We start from the raw sequence: 22,808 nt of genomic DNA on the forward strand, positions 1-22,808 counted from the left end.
ATTGCCGCTTGCCTGGGCATGGCCCACAGCCAATGCCCAGTCAGGCGGCAAGGTACTGCCCCTCCAGTGGGGCCTCTGATTGGCCCATTTAATTTTGACTTTCTGGTGGGGAATCCCACCCCATATTTCTGCTCCCCAAACGGCTGGCAAACATGTAGGCTTCTGCTGGTGGGGACGGTGGAGAGGGCCAAGGTCAGCAACTGGGGCCCACCTGAGAAGGGTAAGCAGCCATTCCGGGATAAAAACAGCTTCCTATGGTTTTTATTCCCTACATAAAAAGCAATAAAACCCAAGAGGCATTCATAACTGTGCTTTACTTGCTGCACTGTGATCTGTTTGTTTTTGACCTTCAGAGAAATAAGAGTATTCCTGCTTTAAATCTTCCACCCCTTAGGCCCCTTTGTGTACAATCGCAGATGAAGAAGAAACTCCATTGGGTGCTCCTTGCATTTTACAGGCTCTGTAGCACGCACTGATGTATTTGTGAATGCTCAGGAGTGGGCAGGGTGTATGACAAAACATATTCTGTGAAGGAGGAAAGGGGGGGGGGCTTAATTTCCAAGCAATTTGTGCAGAAATTCTAGCTCAATTGGGCTAGACAATTCTGAATCAGTCTTTTGCCAAGTGAACAGCAGGGAAACCTCATTATGTGTAACCAACGCTCACATGGAGACACATGGTAAATTATGCTGCATCACTCGAGGTTTCAAGGCGAAAACAAGTATAGATACGTCAAGAGGAAACGCCAAGTCCATTTACAGCTTGCCAGCGTTTTAAGCTATTAAAAATTATAAAACATGCACACTTGACCTATCTGAAAACATGTCTTTCTTTCCAATGCTCCCTTAGGCACAAACCACACTTGGGTAGATGCAAGGCATTTGACTTTATAATGAACTGTAATTCAGCTAATGGATGCACCGGATGAAGGCAATTCAGCCCTAGAAAGAGGGCTCCGCAATTGCCTATTGTGACACAGAACATTTGTACGCACCTTAAACACCCATGAATCATAATTAAATCAGGGCAGCCAAGTTGGTTTCTCCTCCCTACATTTATAAGGTAGTCAGAGCAGATTAATCCCAGGGTTTTTGCATATATTGCCACATAGTCCTGAGTGTTAGTCGGGTTTCACCTTCCCATTTAAGTTGATAAGGACATGCCAACAACAGACAGAAACAGTGAAGGTGTTAGTGTTCTTTATGCTCCGATCCTCTTTTCCAAAGTGCCTCTGGAGTAATGAACAAAAACAGTTTGTTACTGTCCTGAAGCCTAATGAATCTGAGACCCAAGATGACACAAAACAGATGGGGCAAGCACACCTCTGCATAATGTTGTTGATGATCTTCTATTCACAGATAATCACTTTGCCAGAGACTTGTGACCACACCTCTTGGGATGGCTTTCAAGCTCCACATTTTGCAAGTATCCTCTGTACCAGTCTAGGACATGCGTTTTGTGTTATTGACGTGTTATTTAAAGCAGCCCATATGCATACCAGTCAATTTGTGATCTAGCGTCAGGAAATAATAAATTAACTGGCACATTTTGGCCAAGATCTAAAGAGCGATGGGTTTTTACTGCCATATAGGACTGACCTTTTTCTTTGAGCAGCTGACTTCCATGTCATAAACTGTACTCAAAACTCCTCAGTTTCGAAGGGGTTTGTCATGTAGAATAAATAAGGCAGAAAAACAAGCCTGAACCCTGCTGGGGTCATAGAATGAAACTCGTGGTTTGGGGGAGCCTATCAAATCTACAATATAGCTCAATCTATAAAATGCAATGTGCATTTATACCCATGTACACAACAGTGCTAGTGCGGTGTAGTAGCTAAGAGTGCCAGACTAGGGGCAGGAAGAAGATCAAGGTTCAAATTCCACTTAGCCATGAGGCTCACTAGGTGACCCTGGACCAGCCACTCACTCTCAGCCTATTCCACAAGGCAGTTGCTAGCCTAAAATTGGTGAAGGGCAATTGGCGATTATACTGCCTTTACCTCTTTAAAGGGAAGGTAGGATATAAATGGAGTAAATAAACAAGCAGGCCTTATCCAACACCTAAAGCACTTTGCAATCCTTCCTCGGCTATTGTAAACTTTTCCTTTGAAACTAGGGCTGGGCGATATTTGGTTTTCAACATCGTGATATATCAGCAGCTAAATACAGTGATATGCTGCTATATCACAACTTCTGACTGGAATGTATCTTGGCTGCTGCTTCTTCCCCCTGTTAGGAGAGGAAGAAGCAGTCAAGCTGCATCACCCAACCCTACAAAGCCCTAATACACACAAGCTGGAGGGACAGTGGGGCGTCGTTCAACTGCTCAGCTGGGGGGTGGGAAACCTTCTGCCCCTCATCTGAGCAGCTCCCATACCCTTCTGGCTCATGCAAGCTGGAGGGGCATGGGGCTTCCTCACAGGTGCAGGCAGGCATCTGCAGGCAATTTGAACTTGTGCAATTTATAGCCAGCTAAAATGATCTGAAACCGGTATCGCGATCGGAATGTCATACTGGTTTCAGATAATTTATCAATATATCGCCCAGCTCTATTTAGCACAGCATTTTGTTCTGCCTGCATAACTACAAACAAAAAGCAGCATAAGTGGGCTTTTCCTCTTGGCCTGGGGGGTCAGCCTTGCTCCTGTTGATCCTCCCTCCCTCGTCCTTTCCTACACTCCTACAAAGTGATTTAAATTCACACTCCTGCAGAGTTAGAACCAGGTCAGCAGCAAATAGAAAAACCGTATGTGCTCTGGCTACTGCAGATTTTGCAGAAGGTTAATAAAAATTACAAGAGAGTCCTGCAAACTGGGTCACTGTGTTCGCTGAACGCTCTTGCTAGGCTGCCCTGGGAAGAGCTATTAAGCTTTTGTTCACATGAAGGCTTTTATAATTAATTAAAAGCTAACATGTTTTCAACTAACCCATGCTAATGAGCTTTCTTCGAGATGTTCAAACAGAAGCCAGCATTCCAGGTGAGCCAATCTGGGGGCACGTCCTCAAAGGCATTAACAAGCATGGAGCTTGCTGTTCGCTAGGCCAAGTGTTCGCAGTTTACAGCTTTCCTTTGCTTGTGGCAAAGGCAGCATCAGCATTGATATGGCTACAGAAACTGCAGAACATTTTCAAACCTGCCGATTGCAAAATGCCAAAGCAGGAGACTTGGGGCTAAATTGGGCATGTGCAATTTTGCCTACAAAGAGATTCTGGTACCATCTATCACACAATGATCTAAGGACCTACCTGCGGCTACATTGACCATATTTCCTGTAGAAATCAATTTTGCCTGGATACCTATTTGGACATTTGGAGGGCTTATATGAACATATGCTTAACTTAAGATATACGGATGGTTATTGCGCCCTTAACGTGAGCTGGTGGCAGTAACTTCTGATCTATCTAGGTATTTCTTGCGGAGCTTGTAAAAAAAGAAAAGATGGCCAGGATCTGTTGGAAAGGATCTAGATACCTGTGGGAAAATTCAGAACCAAGCTTAGGTTTAGCAAAATTATCCTAGCTGCAAATGAGCACAGGTGTTGCAAGGGTTGCAGAGGACCTAAACTGATATTGTATATTACCAGACCCTCAAACTGTCCCTCTTTTCCAGGGACATCCCTGATTTAGAGAAGCCATCCCGGTTTCTGATTTGATATCGGAATGTCCCATTTTTCCTTATAATGTCCCCATTTTCATTGGAGAAACATTGGAGGGTATGGAGTCATCCAGCCCCTGAGCCATCTGAAGGCAATCCTGTATAGGGAAGTTTAAAAAAAAAACAAGTTTGATGTTTTAATATATGTTGGAAGCTGCCCAGAGTGGCTGGGGCAACCCAGCAAGATGTGTGGGGTATCCAATCCTCTGCTAATTAAGTTTGTTCCATTATGAGGGTGGGGAGGTGTGGCGGAGAGAGATGGAAATGAGAAACCATCTGCAATAGCACCCCGAGAACACCCAGGGCCTGAGGAATTATGAAGGATGTTTTAGTAGGCCCAGTTTTCTGCTGGTCAAAAAACAAACACATTCTAAGGTCTCTAGTGGACAAACAAAACCAGCAACAAAATTTAATGATGAAATAAAGAGTGGAGGCAGCAGCCCTTGGAGCATTTCCATGTTATTGCTTTTGAAGCAAAACCCTTTCTAGTTATGTCCAGGGTGATATATTCTGGACCATTTTTCTTTACAGACAGACACACACCCAAAGGGAGGAGGTGTGTGTTGAAACTGATTGAAATAACTCCAAAAAGCCTGAATGATGATTTCAGCCTACTCTAAAAAGAGGTTAATGAATCTCCTGGCCACAAAAAGCTATTTGGGTGGTTAAAGGGGACATTTGTATAACAGAAAACAATCAGTTACCCAATGCATTTCGTGCAGTTCTGTATAACATTTCTGAATGCTTGAACAGAATTTCATATCCTCTCCCACGTCCCCTGAGACTGCTCACTTTATTCAAACATTTTACAAAGCATGACTTGCATACAGAGGGAAGAGATTAGCCCAGATATTCTGGGTGCAAACATCTTTAATCAAATATTCTGTCTGAACTCTTATTATCAAGTAAGATACAAAACAAAACTCCACTAAGCCAGTGGCGGTGGGACATATCAGTGCCTACAATACCTGAGAAAGGCCTCAACCAAAGTATGTTCAGACTTCATTCAGAAACAGATTATACTTCAAACAACCCAAAGATCAACAGAGTGAAAATTCAGATGTTAAACTGTATACTTCTGTCAACATATGTGATATAATATACCACATTAAAATCACTTTTGGATAACTTTAGGACAGGAGTTAGGTGAATTGTAGGCCTTCAGATGTTGTTGGATTCCCATGAGCCCCAGCCAGCTTAGCTAATGGTGAGGAATGATGAGAGTTGTAGGCCAACAACATTTGGAGGAGCACAGCTTTCCCACTCCCACTTTAGCTCTTCTCCATCACCAGACATAGGATGGTTCATAAAACTTAGAGGAGTCAACTACCTCAGCTCAGCAGGACTTCAGCCCAAGACGTCCTGGAGGACAGAACAATGGCTCTTGCTATATAATATACATTTTCCTTTGACCCATTGCTTGCTGCTTATTACCCAGTGTAGTTGCCTGAGTTAAGACACCAACTTAGTGAAAAGCAAGTGCAAACTTATCTCTAATTTGGTCGTCCTTCATAGCCTCTCCCCCATTAATATGATCGGCTCCGTACTCTGCCTGAGGAGCCAAGCCTGTGTTGCTGAGCTGGAGCATCATCATTAGGGCTGCTCTGCCAATATTCAGGGAGTACAATTATATAGGACAAGAGTTTTGGAAGGGCACAGAGGGAGAACCCAATGGGCCACATCCTAAGACATCAAAGTGCCACGGCTGCCTCAGTGCTCGTGCAATGCTGAGACAGCAAAACACTTCTATTCAGAGGTCAGGAGAACTTTTAGGACTCTGAACCATTCTTTCCCAATTCCCAAGGACAGAAGGTCACTTGGGCTACCATGACTTGCCCACATTTGTGCCATGAAATGTTAAGTTAACTCAATACCGTACAATCAAGTTGTACATTATTTGGTACAGAAGAATGAAAGCATAAAATTTCAGTAATTATTACCCACACTTGTTCTGCTGCGGTTTCATTTTCCCTCCTCAAATGTTGTATATGCTGCCTGATTTATCCTTGCCTTTAGCCAATGTGAGCCTAGTTGCTTTTCACGGTCATGGTTTTTATAGCTTTAATTAGAACTCTTACCTTAGTCAATTATAACTGCCTATCTTCCTAATCCAACAACAGAGTATTACCTTTGCTTGCTTTTGATATTTATTAATTGATGCATTTCTACGCTTAGCTCTAAGGCTCATATAAATCCTTAAAGCCTTTCCCAAGTTTCATTCAAATGCAGATATATATATATTTTTGCCCATTTTCTTACCCAGTCAATTTATGCTCTTCTGAAAGATTTGTTATTTTATTTTTTCCTGAACGGCAATAATGAATCCCTCAGCAATTTGATTCTTCTCTTTGTGCATGCTCACTAAATCATGCAACGTTCTTGATGGAAATATAACATTCAAGGGAGCCCTGAGACAGACAGATGGGCTTTCAGGATTTATGAAATAAAATCAAGTTTCTCTAGAGGAAGTTCCCTCATAAAACAAACATGTTCACATTCAAGGTTTCCTAAGTACAGCATCGATCTTTTAATATCAAAGCCAGCTTGAATCTTAAGCTATTTCTAAAGCCTGTATTTTTAGAACTTACCTTCCATCACTGACTAAAACATTTGTCAACATGTGTAGCAGCTTATTTTACATCAGCAAGAGCTGAGAATCGACACACACTGCCTTCAAATTCTTATTGTCTCTTTGAAGCTAGTGCTTCAAATCCACTGTATGCACAGTTCTCCACATATCAAAGGGCCCTAGAAGATTCTAGTTAGATCTTATGCTTTTATCATCAAAAACTGCAAAATGTAAAAGCTGCTGATCACAATAAGGTTTTATCTATCGGGGTCGGTCAGGGAGTAGTAGTGCAATGCCCTGGGAATGAATTGGCAATGCTATTACTTTCTCCAGCCCAGTAACATATAGTCATCCTTCCTGTGTGACATTTTCAGATCTACTGTATTTTTTGCTCCATAGGGCGCGCCGGACCATAGGGCGCACCTAGTTTTTATGGGGGGAAATAAAGAAAAAAAAAAAATTTTCCCCCCCAGCCCCAAAGAGCAAAGAAGCCAAGACAGCGAGAGGGCTCCATCCCACTGGCTGTCTTGGCTTCCTCTTTAGCCATGCGTAACCTCTCCAGCTGGGAGGCAGAAGCCAAATCCTGCTCGCTGTCTTGGCTTCGTTTTTAGCCGCGGGGCTGGGGCGGGGGAAGCCCGAGCTTCCCCCGACCCCAGCCCCCAGAACAGGTCTAGGAGCGGTGGCAAGATTGCGCGAAACCTCGCCGCCACTCCCTGAGCTTGCGGGGCTGGGGACGGGGGAAGCCTGAGCTTCCCCTGACCCCAGCCCCCAGAACAGGCAGCTATCCGCAAGCCTTCGGAGCGCAGTGGGAACTCCTGCCGGGCTCTGAAGGCTTGCGGATAGCTGCCTGAAACCCGGGGAGCGCAGTGGGAGTTGGCGCTGCGCTCCCCGGGCTTCAGGCTGCTATCCGCAAGCCTTCGGAGCCCGGCAGGAACTCCCACTGCGCTCCGAAGGCTTGCGGATAGCTGCCTGAAGCCTGGAGAGCAAGAGGGGTCGGTGCGCACCGACCCCTCTCGCTCTCCAGGCTTCAGCGAAAGCCTGCATCCACTCCATAGGACGCACACACATTTCCCCTTCTTTTTTGGAGGGGGGGAAGTGCGTCCTATAGAGCGAAAAATACGGTAAGTGTGGCTTACAGTACCATTCCCACCAGTGAGGCTTGCTTGTCACCTTGCAAGCAGAGAGACTAAGGAGGCAGAGAAACTGCTTTAGCTATGATTTGCAAACCTGCTCCAAACTATGGGTTAACATTCTGGTTTTCAGCCCATCCCTGACTATGGTTTAGGAATTCAAAATATTGCATAAAAAAACTATTGTTAAGTAATGAATCTATTTAGGTCCTAGACAGCCTTGGGCAAATAATCCCTTCTTACACTAACAAAGATATTTGTTATGAGGATAAAAAGTCCTGATATAAGGATCTGCTTGAAAACAAAACTCCAAGGTGGTTGTCACCAATGGAAGCAAAGGCTCTGAAAAAGCTCAATATGGAGGCCAATTGGCCGAAATATTGGGAAATACTGGAACAAGAAGGAGACAGATTAAAGCTGCAGAGTTTTGAAAAACTAAAAAACAAAGTACGGGATTGGCTTCATTATTATCAAATAATGGAGGCTTATAATTTGGATAAGAAAATTGGTTTTCAGGTGGAGAAATCAAAATTGGAAACAGAATTGTTAGATCCTAAAACTAAGAACTTGTCAAGAATGTATAACTTGCTGTTGAAATGGAATACTCAGGATGAAATGGTGAAATCTGCTATGATAAAATGGGCACAAGATGTTGGACATAACATTATGATAGCTGACTGGGAACAGTTATGGACCACAGGTATCAAGTTTACGGCATGTAATGCCTTAAGAGAGAATATAATGAAAATGATATACAGGTGGTACATAACACCAGTCAAGCTTGCAAAAATCTATCATTTGCCCGATAATAAATGTTGGAAATGTAAAGAGACTGAAGGTACATTCTTTCACCTTTGGTGGACGTGCCCAAGGATTAAGACCTTCTGGGAGATGATCTATAATGAAATGAAAAAGGTATTTAAATATACCTTTCAGAAGAAACCAGAGGCCTTTCTCCTGGGCATGGTCGGCCAATTGGTGCCAAAGAAGGATAGGACTTTTTTTATGTATGCAACAACAGCAGCAAGAATACTCATTGCAAAGTATTGGAAGACACAAGATTTACCCACCCGGGAAGAATGGCAGATGAAAGTGATGGACTATATGGAACTGGCGGAAATGACTGGCAGAATCCGAGACCAAGGTGAAGAGTTGGTGGAAGAAGATTGGAAAAAATTTAAAGTTTATTTACAGAAACATTGTAAAATTAAGGAATGTTAGAAGGATGTTGGAATGAAGTAATGGGGTTTTAGCAGAAATGATATAAAGGATTAGGTAAAAATTGATTTTTTAATTGGTGAAAGACGAGAATGTAAAATTATAGTATATTAAGATAAATTATTAGGATAAAAACAAAGCTGGAAAGGATTTGCTGAAATATCTAATTGAACTAGAATACAAAAAAGGGAGGTGTGAGGAGGTCAAGGAAATAGGCAAAGGAAAGAAAGTTATGTAAAGGTTTGAGCTGTTTTTTTTCTAACTGTATTTTTTCTGTATTTTTTATTTTTGTTTGAATAAATGTTATTTAAAGAAATAAATAAAAAGTCCTCATTAGATTCTATGAGAAGGGTGAGATACAAAAGTGGTAAATAAATGAGTTTGACAGAGGATGCAGACTTTAGAATTTCTTCGGTAGCAACACTGTTTTTCTTGATGCTGCTTCAGGGGAGAAAAGAAATCTCTTAATTTATAAAGAAAAATACACTCTGGCAGATGGCACACTTATCACTTTCAAATTGTGAGTCTTGGTGTAGCTCTTTGCAGAACTGGATGCCAGAGGTTAAAGAGTCAAAACAACATGGCCTGATTTGTCATGCTGCTGGGCAGCCACATAGCTAAATGAGTTTGACAAACTTAACTTGCAATCAGAAAACCAGAAAGTTAATCAGGATTTTCAAGTTTTTCAATGTGCTTAATTTGACAGTAATATTTAGATGTTTGTGGGACAGTTCGGGATTTTAAAATCAGCCCATCATACCATGAATTTCTGCTCCGGACACACCCAAGTCTAAAAGAGAGAGAAAAGAGTGGGGGGGAAAGAGAACTGTCTAGCACTGAGTCGAATTTTTGTTCAATTTTGTGCAATTTCCATATCAAATGCTGCTCTTTTGAAAAAGCAGGAACACCTTACGTTCACCCGATGCCAAAAGTGGTTCCAGTAGTTTTGGCAGAGCCATAGCATGTGATTGTGCAAAGTTAACATAAATGTATTCCGCCCTGTGGAACGCCCTCCCATCAGATGTCAAGGAAATAAACAACTATTTGACTTTTAGAAGACATCTGAAGATAGAACTGTTTCGGGAAGTTTTTAATGTTTGATGTTTTGTTGCATCATCATCATTATTATTATTATTATTATTATTATTATTATTATTATTTTGGAAGCCGACCAGAGTGGTTGGGGAAACCCAGCCAGATGGGCAGGGTATAAATAAATTTAATATTATTATTATTATTATCAGAAAGTTACAGCTGATCTTTTTTCAAAAGACCTGAGGTAAATACAGCTTTGTCCTCCTCTTTTTCAACCATGGTAATTGACTCCAGGGTGGGGAACAAAATGAAGAATTCTTACCAGCAGAGATAATTTTCAGTTTCCCAAGAAAAAAATTAATTAGCAAGAAGCTCCTTCAAGGTCACTGATTAGTATGTTAAACGCATTACTGACAAGGGTTTTGCCCATCAATCTCTCCATATCACCAGCATTCCTTGATTTCCCCCCGAAGCTTCAATTCAAACCTTACATTTTCCTCTCTAAAAGAACTGTGAGAACATGAGTTATGACTAGAATTGCATTAATGTTTTCCAGCAGTCTTGTTAAATTGTCCTGTCAGCTCTTGATGGGTCATGACTATAATTCTATGTTCACTAGAGCTAAAGACAAAAGAGATCTCACTATGCGCTGCCTGTATCCTGCAATTGTGGCAAAAATATTCCTCCACAGGGTGCCGGCAGCCTCCCCCCAAGAAGAAAAGCATCAATCAATGCCGATTATGAGAAGGGCTTCTCAAAAGAGCTAAGCACAACAAGATAGATGGCAACAATAATTGGTCTCCACTGAGCGCTGCATTTATGAACAGAGACAACAGTGGGCTATGTTCTAGAATACACTTGTGCACACCGTGTGCAGTCGTGGACTTGGAGGAACCCTAATTTCAGTTATTCCCCCGCCAAATTCTGGTCAAGAGGGACAGAAACAGCAGGAATGTGACATTGAACCCAGGGTGCTTCTCCTTGTGGCTTGGAGTATAATGGCTGCACAGAGCCCAAACAGCTCCGTAACTGACTGAACTTAATTAGATATTGTGCTTCTGAATGCAGTCATCTTCCCAAGAGTCAAAGCTTTGCAGTGCTTTGGCCAGCTGGTTCTCATCACATATTTCTCTTCCTCAGACTTTGCTTACTGTCGGGTCAAATGACTGCTGGAGACTATTGCAGGGTCTGCTGGAAACTGAAGGGCCTTCAAGGCTTCTCCTGACATATCCATGCAGATCAACAATCCCACAAAGAACAGAGACACCTCCATTTAAAGGTCCTGGAGCTGGACTAGAAAAGGCTAAGAACTGAGACTTTCGAGAGCTACTGCTGGATTAGGTGGATCTAGTCCAGGGATGGGGAACAGCCACTACAATCCTATCCCCTCTGCCCAGAAGCCATGATGGCTGGGGCTGATGGAGGTTGGAGTACCACAACACCCAGAGGGCTGCAGGTCCCACACCTCTAACCTAACCTGATTCAATACAATGCGCTTTCGTATAATTTGCCAGGGACAAAAAAAAAAACAGCAGCAGTGAACGCTGTGATTTCCAGGTTCCCCTTCCCTTGCTGAGTTCATTCCTAATAGCCCTTCCTTGAAACAGCAGCCTTCCCAGTTGGAACTATTTCTCAACTTCCACATAGGAGGCTGCACTTTAGCACAACGGAATCAAATCTCAGTGGGTCTTGGGTGCAATGAATCAATGCAGCATCATTAAAAACGCAAAGCATAATGCCGACACAGAATGGGAAACTGGCTGGATACCTGCTTTCCTCAGACTTGTGCACCATAGCATTTGTTCTCAAAACACAGAGGCAGGAAATAGGGCAGAGTCACAATTTCCCATCACAGCCACGTTGGTTTATCATGCAATATTTTTTTTTTTTTTTTGGGGGGGGGTTGCTTACTAACAATGCTCATATTACAATTCTAACCCACAAAACATTTTTTTAAAAGGGCTAAATCAAGCTAGAGGAGTAGATCCCAGCAACCAACACTTGTTTTTTTTAATTTCTGAGGATCGTTCATCCAGCTTGTTGGATGTTCTCTCAAATAAAGTGGAATGCTTTTGGGGTGGATAGCTTAATGTAAGAAAAAGAGAAATAGATTGCAAGGCATAATTGAAAAAAAATTTTTTTTTAAATGTACATATATTTTACATAGAAATGGGTTGCATTTAAGATGGGCCTCCCCAAAGCAAGTCATAGCAAAAAAAAAAAAAAAAAAAAAAAAAAAGGCTGCAGCCAAGCAGCAGCATCTGAATTTTGCTGGGAAGCTCAGCACCTGAGTTTCATTCTGGACAGCTGCTTTCATAGAAACCCCATGCTGCTTCTTAAACAAAAAAAACAAAAAAACAAAAAAAAACCAGGGAAAATCTGTTCTGTATGGGTAGTTGGAAGGGAGAAAAAAAGCATATATGTTGTCAGCCTTCCCCCTCTATACAAACCCGTGCTTTTGCTGAAAGGAGGTGGGTGGTAGAATTTAACGAGCAGTTTGGTGGTTCTGCAATAGGAAAGAATCTCTCAAAATAATTTAGGTATGTTTCACCCTTCAACATGTGACCCTTCTATTCAGAACTGTAGGTCTTGGAAGAAAAGGTGGTTCCATAGATTTAGTACTGTACTTGCCAAACCCCATGGATGACCAAAAGTATTTTGATGGATAAAGTTCTCTGAATGGTTGCTATTCCGCTGATAGAAATTATACCTTGAAGGTTTAAAAAACTAGACTCACACATCATCCCATTCCTACAGTCTTGCCCCCATCCATGGTGGGGGCAAATGTCAGCTATGGTTCAAGGACGGAAATGGGGAGCAGGCAATAGCACTTTATACTACTCCCTTCCCACCCACGCATTTCGATTTATAACATTTCTAAATCTTTACAAACAAAGTATGCTACCTTGGAGGCTGGGTGGGAAAATGATTTATATGGCACACATAGATTGTGTTTAATGATCAAATAAAAGGTACTGTTTCAATAATCAGAAAATCTATTTCTAATGGAGCACATTACTGGGGGGCGGGATATTAGCTTCTTTTGTTATTTAGGTATTTGTGTGAGAAACAGCAAGCATAGCCTTTCCTTAATTTAATGGAACTACCGACTTGTTTGGGAGATCCCATTTACAACCTTAGGTAAATGTACCATGTCATCAAACTGAGAAGATCTTGCCTGTATAATGATACTATTAATCACCATCAGAGGTTAACTGTCCCGAATCCTGAATATCAAACATTAATATTGCCTTTGCAAAATTGCACCCAAATCCAACTTCCTTCTTCACAAGCTTCAGTTTTTCTGTTACACCCACATCCACTGACAATATGGAACACTCACACAGAATTGGGACAGTGTAAAATATTGATGTTTACATCAGCATGAAGTATGCAAATACTGTTGTTTTTTTATATTATTTATATCCACCCCATTTCTAGTTCTCTCTCTCTCACCGTCTGAAAATCTTGTAGCAACTTTTGGAAAGTTTAGGACAATCCGCTGCAGCATAATTTAGCGCGGAGAACAAAATTGTGCAGTGAAATTTAAGTTGATCTGCTGCAAATGAAATCACTTATTCATGAACTCCGTTGCAGACAATGTCTGTATTTGCTATGCTAATATGTTCTGGATGGGAAATCGGGACGCTCTACGTTTTGTAACCAGTGCTGCGACAAAAATGGCACCTCCTCTGCAAATGGGAACCCAGAAAATCCAAGGGATGACCACACAGAGCACTGGGAGAGAAGCATGTGAGCACGGGACTCCCCAAGTCATAACATGCTCATAACCTCCAGGTATAGGGTGGTATATAAATTCAATAAATAAATAATAAAATAATAAAATAACCATATTGTCTCCCGGTCGTCTGGAGATGCCGAGGGTCAAGTTGGAGCCAAGCTAGTCACAAATATTTAAGAGGTTACAAATTACGGTGAGTGTCAAGATGCTTTGTCAAAACATCCCTAACTTGGACTGCAATATAACAAACTGTGCAAACATGCAGCTCACTACACAATTCATGTGGTACAGACTTTCCTAGAATGTACCACTTAGACTGCAGTGCCTGTCTCCAACATCCTCTGTCCATGAACAAAGCACAGAGAGGGGAGTTTCAATTAATGCTGCACAACAGAGGAATCCAGTACAGTCGCACCTTGGATCTTGAACGACTTGCAAGACAAACGTTTTGGGTCCCGAATGCTGCAAACCCAGAAGTGATTATTCTGGTTTGTGAACGTTCTTTGGAACCCGAACATCCGTTGTGATTTCCGGAGCTTCCAATTGGCTGCAGGAGCTTCCACAGCCAATCGGAAGCCACACCTTGGTTTCTGAACTGTTTTGGAAATTGAATGGACTTCCGGAACGGATTCCGTTCGACTTCCAAGGTACCACTATTCAGCAGTTGTGCTAGTTGAATCTCATTGTGCAACACACACTTGCACAACATCCTGATGGTACAAAACATTATGTCAGCAGAATAAGTAACTTTAATGCTACATTGGATGCAACCCAATCTGGGAAAACCTTTTTAAAAATCAGCATTTTGTATTGGTACAATAAAATACCTTGAATTCTAAAAGAAGAGCTCATTTTTCACCCCAATCCATCTTTGAATGTTACCCTGCCTAAAAGAGAGCTCCTGACATGTACAAACTAGCACAGCAACAAGATGGTTTGCATATAAACTCTTTCCCTGATGTGCTGTTTTCTTGCAAGCAAGGAACATCAGCGCTATGTCACCTCCAGTTGGCAGTGCTAGTAGATCAGACTAGGTGGCCTGCAAGGGCTAATGTTCCACCAGCCCTTGAAAAAAATTTGTATCTAATAATGATTTCATGAGTTTTCAATACACTAAATATCCCAAATATTGTAATTTAAGGAAGGTGTGGTGATGTGAACATGCATACCTGGCCTCCCTCTTTAAGAAAATACAACATCAGGGGCATAAAATATTCCATACCTTTATCAAGAGATGCTCCAGCCATGTGATAAAAGCTTAAAGCTGTATCCACATCATTTATGTTTTTCAGGAAAGTGAAGAAGCTCTCGACCTCCTCAAATGTCAGGCCCTGCAATGGGAATGAATTTGCTTTCAGTCTAGGACTTGAAGAAAGAGAAAAAGGATAGTGAAAATGCAAGTGTTTTAATTGTCACCATATCCCCCCTTTTTGGGGGGCCTAGAGGGCTGTGAGAACTTTGAGAAAACATGGAGGCTCAATGCAATGTGTACTTACTTGCAAATCATTCCTACTTCCTTTAATGGCTTGTACCTTAAAAATTGCAGCCTTAAATATGTGTGGAAAGATGATTCCTGTGGAAAGCTTCATCACAACCAGCACAAAACAATCATGCTAAATGCCGTGTTTAGGCTCCCCCAAAACCTTGCTTGCTCCAAAGGAGGAAAAAATAAGGCATTCTCTAGCAGCACAAAATGAAAACAACTTTGATTACTTTTGCTTCTCTTAAGAGGAAGTGTAGCTGTAACCTTCCTCATGTGGAAAGCAAGGCTTCGCTGACAGAGGTACATAGGCTTATAGCTATGCAAGAACTCAATGGGATACTTCTATTGCCCTTTTGACAAAGTGTGGCCTCAATTGCACAGGCTCCCTTTGTGAGGGCAGTGAAGAGGATGGTTTTCTCTTAGCATTTGATGGTGGGGAAGACTAGATGGGTCCTTCCAGCTCCACGATTCTAGCAGGCGTAACTGAATTAGAGGGAATAAATGGCTTGGATGACAGGAGGCGCTACCATAAAAATAAATCTAGTGAGCCATGAAAGGGAGAGGATGAACTTCCAACATTTCTCCCCAAATGTTCTCACTGTCACTTTCTCCCGCAGGTAACACAAAATTCAGTCACATCAATTGGCTGGAATATACGAGGTGAGATGGATGAGTGGTTTTGGCAGCGTTTCCTGGGACCAAGGAGATCAACAGAAGGGAGTGCTGGCCAATCTTTGCTGCTTTAAACTGTAACACTGGGTCTTGAATCAAGTATAGAAAGGCAGCTTTTTTCTTCTCCGCTTCAAACGTATTCAGAGACAGAGCAAGAACAGGATGCTACAGGGCAAGTTTAGGGAATTAGTGAGGAGAGAAAAGGCTTTTGCCAGGAACTTTACCCCTGCCTGCATGCCTGGTACCAAAACGTGAAGCCTGAAAAGCAGCATAATGCTGCTAAGGAATCATAAATAGAACTCGGCCAACTGATGAACTTGTCTGAAATGCGATTTAACTGAATAGAATGCCAATGAGAATGGAAAGGACGCCACAGGTTTAAATGTGTTTTCCTAGTAAAACCTTTTTACTTCATTGTAAAGAGCTTTGATGGGGTGATAAATAATATTGTAATTTCCTAGACGTGGGCCTCAGAAACACAAGCAATAAATGCTTTTTTCAAGCTGGTCCCACCACTACTATATTACTTCAGAAGAGCGAATTTGCTGGTCTAAAGCAGCAAACACAAAAAACATAATTAAGATACAAACTGGTAGAAGGAGGAAAGGCTTCCAACCCCAACTGGCTTAAGGAGAACTAAATAAAAAACAGGTGCTTAATAGTAAAGGTGGCTTTCTCAACAGGACTTCCCATGGGAACCAAAATCTGCTCAGGAGGTTTCCCCAACCATTTCAAGCAATTTTGAAGGTTGGGGGTGGCAGAGGAAAGGAGAAGAGTGGAGGAATTATGGTGCATGAGTGGAGCTACAACATGGGATACAACTAGTATCAGGAATTTATGTTTGTCACCAACTGTCTAGTTCTGTCCATGGGTAGCTTTCAGGACTGAAACAACACAGCCCCAGCCAATGGAGTGTATTCTGCCTGTACCTTTTAGTACCTCAACAACACAGTGGAGAAATCTTCTTGCACAAAATAATAAAAAAGCTACTATTCCCAATCATCTGATGGATGTACCAGCTTCCATGACTCTCCAATTCATGGCACCAATGTGCCTGGGGTCCATGGCTGCCATTTTATGCTGCTGACACATCACTGTGCAATTGCTCTTGTGAGATAAAAGAAAGGTAAAACAGTCTTTCTTTACTGACATTTTTTTTTCTTAAATGAAGGATCTGAACCAAAGATGACTTATCCTGGCTACAAACAAGCATTTTGTACATACAGACATCCAAGGCAGGCAGATAACAAAAGTACTTTTTGCAAGGGCAACCAAATCCAGACAATGAGCTGGAAAGACAAGAACTGAATGTGAGCAAGCATTATCTGTGATGGATGGCAGCTCTAATTTAATTAGTTACTGCATAACTCTGCAAAAAAGCTGTCAAAAGTTTGCTGTGTGATGGTAAACACAACTGGCTACACTTGCAACTCCTGTATCCGCTCTAAAGTCCTTCCTAAAGAACAATTTGCTCCAGGGGTTACTAATAAAGTGGCCTTCCAGGGTATAGCCTTGAGCATTTAATATCTGTTCTTCAGTCTCAGATGCTATGCCATTTATAAAGAGCTTTCTTGTTAAAACAGCACATTTTGATCATTGCACAACCGATGCTTGGGGACAACAAAGAGGTTGCGGTGAACCTGTGCATTAAGATCAATTGTGCTAAACGCATGGATAGCGTGGCCATCTCTCCGATGCCAAGTGGAAAAAAAAATGTTTTTTTCTTCTTAAAGTCATGTTGCTTTTCTCGCTCCTTTAATGAGAAAAGGGACTTGACCACTTACCGGAGGTCATACACTTACTTCCCCAGCCCCACACCTTCACGTGTCAATTTCACCTATTCCTCACATACACAATTCAGTGCTACCGTACTTTTCCGTCTATAAGACGCCCCCTATTTTGGGGGGCTCAAACTTAAGAAAATGGGAGAGGGCTGCCCAGAGTTGTTGAGCTTTTTTGTGGGGGGGAGGAATTGACCAATTTTTTTTGGGGGGGGGGAATGCCGAACCAACTATCACTCACCCAACTTGCAAATGCTAACAATCGCAAGCAATGCAAACCAAAATACCAAAGCGGCAGCCAATCCAAACCAGCCCTTGCCGCATCCGCTAATAACCCACCCATTTCACAAAGCAGCAGCCAATACAAAGCAGCCCTTGCAGCAGACACCATTCACCCACCCAATCGCTAGATCCTGCTCGCGGATGCAACCAATTGCCCGTCCCCCCTCTGCACTACCCATGTATAAGACGACCCTTCCCTTTTTACTTTATTTTGGAGTAAAAAAACCCTCATCTAATACAAGGAAAAGTACAGTATATCAACATTAATCAAACGTACCTCAAAACCCAGGGACACAGAAAGCAAGCCATGGTTAACATCAGTCAGATATTAATACCTAACCATCATAAAGAGATAGAGGAAATGTAGATTCAAGAAGGGAGAGGTCCTCTTAGATAGGGTTGGAAAACCTGTGGCCCTCCAAATATTGTCCCTGGCTATTGATCATGGCAGCTGGGGCTCTTGGGCATCCTTACTCTTAATGGCCAAACTAGCATCATGACTGCAATGGTCCTGCAGGCACTAACATAGTCACATATGTTACAAAAATATTCCATAAGAAAGAAACAGGAAAAAAACTAAAAAACTGGAAGAAAGTGAGAAATGTATTTCCAGCTTTGCAAACTAGGCACGCTATTGCCCCAATGACTAAAGTATTATTTAGGGAGAAGAGTAGTTATATACAAAGAGAGGAGAGCATTTCCTGACACAAATCAAGCAAAGGAAAAGACACGTTAAGTGACTTTAAGGCTCTGGCTAATCCAGAGACAGAAACATTAATAGCAGGGATGACTTCCAGGTATTAGCTGATAATGAATGAAATCACATATGTCTTCATCGTTAAAAGCAGACGGGACCTCTTGACAGTCCTGAAAAAAACATGCAATAGTTGCTCAAAAGGACACAGTCCTTCCTACAAACTATTAATGAACCACTGTTCCAGACAATTGCCCGGAATTGGAGTATTACTGGAGCAATATTTTATTGACGCTATAAAGCTAAATGGATCTTCTGAAGAACTGAAGTCATCACTGACACTGAGACTCTACCAAACAGTCAGGATGGTTAGCCCCAGTTTAGAAAGGCACATTTTGTCATGGAGGCTCCCTTGCAAAAACCATTCAGGCTTAGAGATGCCGGGAAGAATATATTTCAGGCATCATTAGCCTCCACTAGTTTTACAGGATGATCCCCAGGCGACTTTGCTAGTATCTGACTCAGTTTAGTAAAATGCAGCTTGCACTGGCAGAATCTTTTAGGCAACGGAGTCATGGCCCAAATTATTTTAATGAGGCCCCAATAAAAGCCTGTTTTGCAAAAGGCTTTGGCATGCTTGCTTATGTCATGTTTTCCCACAAACAACTTTGATGTGAAACTCTGTATGTTATGATTAGAAGATGTAGGTTAATCTGCATTAATGTGCAGAGTAGGTGTACTTTTGTGTGCAGTTAGCTAACACATGTCCTGCTGAACAGCCAAGGGTTTCCAATCTGTGATCCAGAGGTCCCACATTGCGGGAGGAGGAGACTTTGCAATCCTAGAAAAGCTTCCCTGAAAAGACTTGCCTAATATTGCAGGGGAGACCTGGGTACATTCTGAGTGCTCTCAGTGGATAATAATAAGACCCAATACAGTGGACACTTGGGTTGCGAATGTGATCTGTGCGGGAGGCATGTTCACAACCCGCAGCGTTCGCAACCTGAAAATGCACAACCTGAAGCGTCTGTAATCCAAGGTATGACTATATAAACTTGAGTTGGTATCTTAGACTTAGACTATACCCCGATTCCTTTGCAGCATGCAAAAATTCCTTGGAATGAACTCTGGGTATCCTCAGCAGACATGCTGATGTAGAAAGGACAGCCTGGAGCAAAGAAGTTCGAAAACCTTTGTCTTGGACTAAATCCCAACCTTCTGTATCTCTCTCACAGGCTGCTCTTTTTTTGCTATTTTTTCTGGGAGTGAGCCCCATTGAAAACAGGGTAACTTACTCTTGAATGAACGGGAAAAGATTTGCTCTGTTAACAAATTAAGTATTTATGTCAATGACTTCATCGATTCAGCTGCTTTTGAGCTTCTCTCCCTAATCTCTTTGGCTTGAAACCTGCACCAGGTCTCTCGCTCCCTGGCGTGGTTATTTTCTTCATCTTGTCTTCAGCAACTGCTCAGACTTTCCACTAAAGAAATTCCCCTTATTGACCATTAGTTTGTCACATTCAGTACTGCACACTCTCCGTCTTCCCCTCACACCAACTCTACCTTTTGCTCCTTCTATGACCTGCAGTCTATCATTGCAATGGCTTTCTTTGAAACACTGTTCCTTTTTTAATGGCCGTTTTCAACTATGTATTCTCAACTCTGATTTGTTTGTCCCACAGTCCCATTCAACTGTTTGCTCCATAATCTCCAGCCCCAGCTTCCCTCTGAACTCACTATCTCTGTTCACACTCTTGAGTTGCTGAGCCCCTTCGGAGGAAGTAAACATATCAGTCAAACTTCATTCCATTTAAAAAGTCCATTATCTCTTCTCCTCTGGCCAAGCACCATCACTACACCTCCTCCTAGGCCAACCCATTCATTCCAATAATCCTCAGAGCCTTTTCTCTACCTTTTATACCATACCAAAGCCTATTCCTTCCTCCTCCCCATCCTTGGACCAAGACCTCATCACTCCTCCAATTCAAAAAAATGAAAGCTCTCCAATTTCTCTTGCCTCTGCCACAATTTTTTGAGGTGTCTTAGGGTAAACCTACTGTTGCCAGGCCTCAAACCTGACCCCTTGAATCTTCAACATGGGAATAATTTTGACTTGGTTTGAAGGCACACTAAGCCAAACCATGGTCATGCTGTTGTCATGCTAGGCTTAACTACCCTAGGGCTTGGACTCAGGATTGCCAGTCATCCAAATCCAGTCTCACGGTTCAGCTCTCTCCAGACTACTCATGAGATGTAAATAAGGTTTGTTCTTCATTTATGGGTTGCGGTTTGTTTGGGAGAAGCTAAGCTAGGTTCAGAAGAGGTGACCTCAGCAGAAAAACCACTGGGGAACAGCGCAGCAGCTACAATCTGCTCCCTCAGTGGGGATGGTTGCACTGGCCAGCTCTGGACCCCACCATCTTGATATATTCTCTACTTGGAATTGGATTACAGCAATGGAAAAACAAGAAATGGCTTTTCAATGCAGAAACAGAGGTTCTTAATCAGTTCTCATTTTGGTTTAATTGTTACGTGCAGATAATAGTTAATCAGAAAAGGAGCACTACAGGTCTCCTAAGGAACTGTCAAGCCATTCTTGTGCTGCCATAACTGAGTACTTTCATTAGCAGATTAAAATATGTCCTTTCACTTTTAAGTGTTTTTACTCAAGGTCTCTCAGCGTGCATTTAACTTCTGCAACAGCTCCAACCTCGTTCCCCCCTCAAAATTATGAGCCTACTTTCCATAATTTATTTTCCCCACATAAGTTCATAATATATAAATGACAAATTACCCAGTCAAAATGGATAATTAATTCAAGGTCACGCCAGTGGTTATGCATCTTTCCCCAGTTAACTCGGGCAAAAAAAAGAACACAGGGGCGTAGCGCTATGCAGAAGTGTGAGCTTTGAAAACCAACATGTAACCCCTCCATATATCCCCCCGCCAACTGTATGGCCACATTTTTTTCTTGCCACATATGACCAAACGGTGGTGATCCATACGATTATCCCTGTCAGACATGCCAGCCCACAATCCAGCCAAACATTATTTGCGCTCACAATAAGTCGCAGCCTATCTCCGTTCCACTGCCCAAAGGCTACTCACTTCTCCATCCTGGAAATGCTTCTTGAGTTGTTTCAGCATGAGAGTGAGCTTTTTCGATTGCACGCCACTATAAGCCAGAAGCATGCTGCCAAACTGGCGCTCCGTGATCCGGCCATTTACTGGATCATGCCTTTCAAACTGGAACAGAAAAGGAACAACACCGATTTGTCAGTTTCATGCATCAATAAACCACAACTTTTTGTGTCCTTTCATGATTAAAAAAAAAATTTAATTTCTGCTGCAGCAGTAGCGGAGATAAGTCGACCTTTCACAATAGCACTCTACATTTCTCAATTATCCCTGGAAAGGAATCATTCCCTTCACAATTCCCAGCAGCCATGTTAAAATGCTGATTTCCATTTTATAGCCAGGTTTTCTAATGGGGGGTCTCCATTAGGTCTCAATTAGCCTGGCATATACAAGTAATTGTTTTCTTCTAGTGTCTTGTATTTTTCAGGACGTAAGGCATTATCTTATTAAATACCACCACAATGGTCTTCAAAGACGGTTTGCTTGGATTCTAACGGGTATACATGGTTTTATAATCGGTTTTGGTTTCTAAATGAATCCAATATTTTCATTCATGCTAAAAATGTGAAGAGTATTTTTCCTTCACCATTAAATACATTATGCATAACAAGCCTGAAAAACATGGCATTCTACACATTGATATGTACGGGGTAGTCAGACTGCTTTGAACTAGAAGTGCTAGGAAAAAGAGATGGCAGTTCCTTCAAGGCATCTTTCTTCAGAAGGAATAAGTCAGAATTTCTGACGAAGACTTGGTCACATTTTTCAGATGTCACAGCCAAACATGCTGTGAGCTCCTCCGTATTCCATTCTGAGTATTCAACCAGCACACTGATTCCCTTTTTGACTTCCTGGCCCCTGGCAAGCATAGTTTGCTGTGAGATCTGAAGCAGGTAAACAATGGGTGTTATTAACCACAATTTAGAAAGGCGGTATACATAGTAAAAGTGAAATGAAATAAAATGAAATGAAGACTCTAAAACCTATTTAAAACTGGCTTCCCAAGTATTGTTAATATAGTATAATATGGTATAGTTTGCCTGATCTGGATTTCCTGTTTGCTGCAGCTCAGGAAGTGGAGAAGGGAACGTGCACATGTTCAATGCTTCCAATATTCAAATATTTTGGCTATGACACCTGAACATGAACCTCAGGATAAATAGAGGCATTTACTTCTAAACACTCTATTGCAGGGACCAAGTGTTTCACATTGATCCAAATAAGTGCAATGATAGGTGCATGTTGTTGTGGGAATGCTGGAGGAAGAATGCAAGGAATGAATAGAGGACAAAGCTCCCATCTGTTTACGCTGTTTTCTACCACATGCATCAGGTGAATGAGCCTCAGGCTCACATGTATTCTCAATCCCAGGCTAATAAATTCATATTTACTTGGACAGCTCACTGAACA

General features: G+C 42.0%; 1 protein-coding gene across 1 annotated transcript in view; it reads right to left on the reverse strand.

Annotated features, from left to right (window-relative positions):
• Positions 1 to 22,808, reverse strand: part of MICU1 (mitochondrial calcium uptake 1) — a 127,447-nt gene that overhangs the window by 11,428 nt on the left and 93,211 nt on the right. Inside the window, exons 9-10 of the mRNA XM_079976368.1 lie at positions 21,369 to 21,506; positions 14,571 to 14,679 (exon numbers count right to left, since the gene is read on the reverse strand). Coding sequence (XP_079832494.1) covers positions 14,571 to 14,679; positions 21,369 to 21,506 — 247 coding nt within the window. The remainder of the gene's footprint in view (positions 1 to 14,570; positions 14,680 to 21,368; positions 21,507 to 22,808) is intronic.

Source organism: Podarcis cretensis, assembly GCF_951804945.1.
Source record: "Podarcis cretensis genome assembly, chromosome: 5".
Taxonomy (NCBI): Eukaryota; Metazoa; Chordata; class Lepidosauria; order Squamata; family Lacertidae; genus Podarcis; species Podarcis cretensis.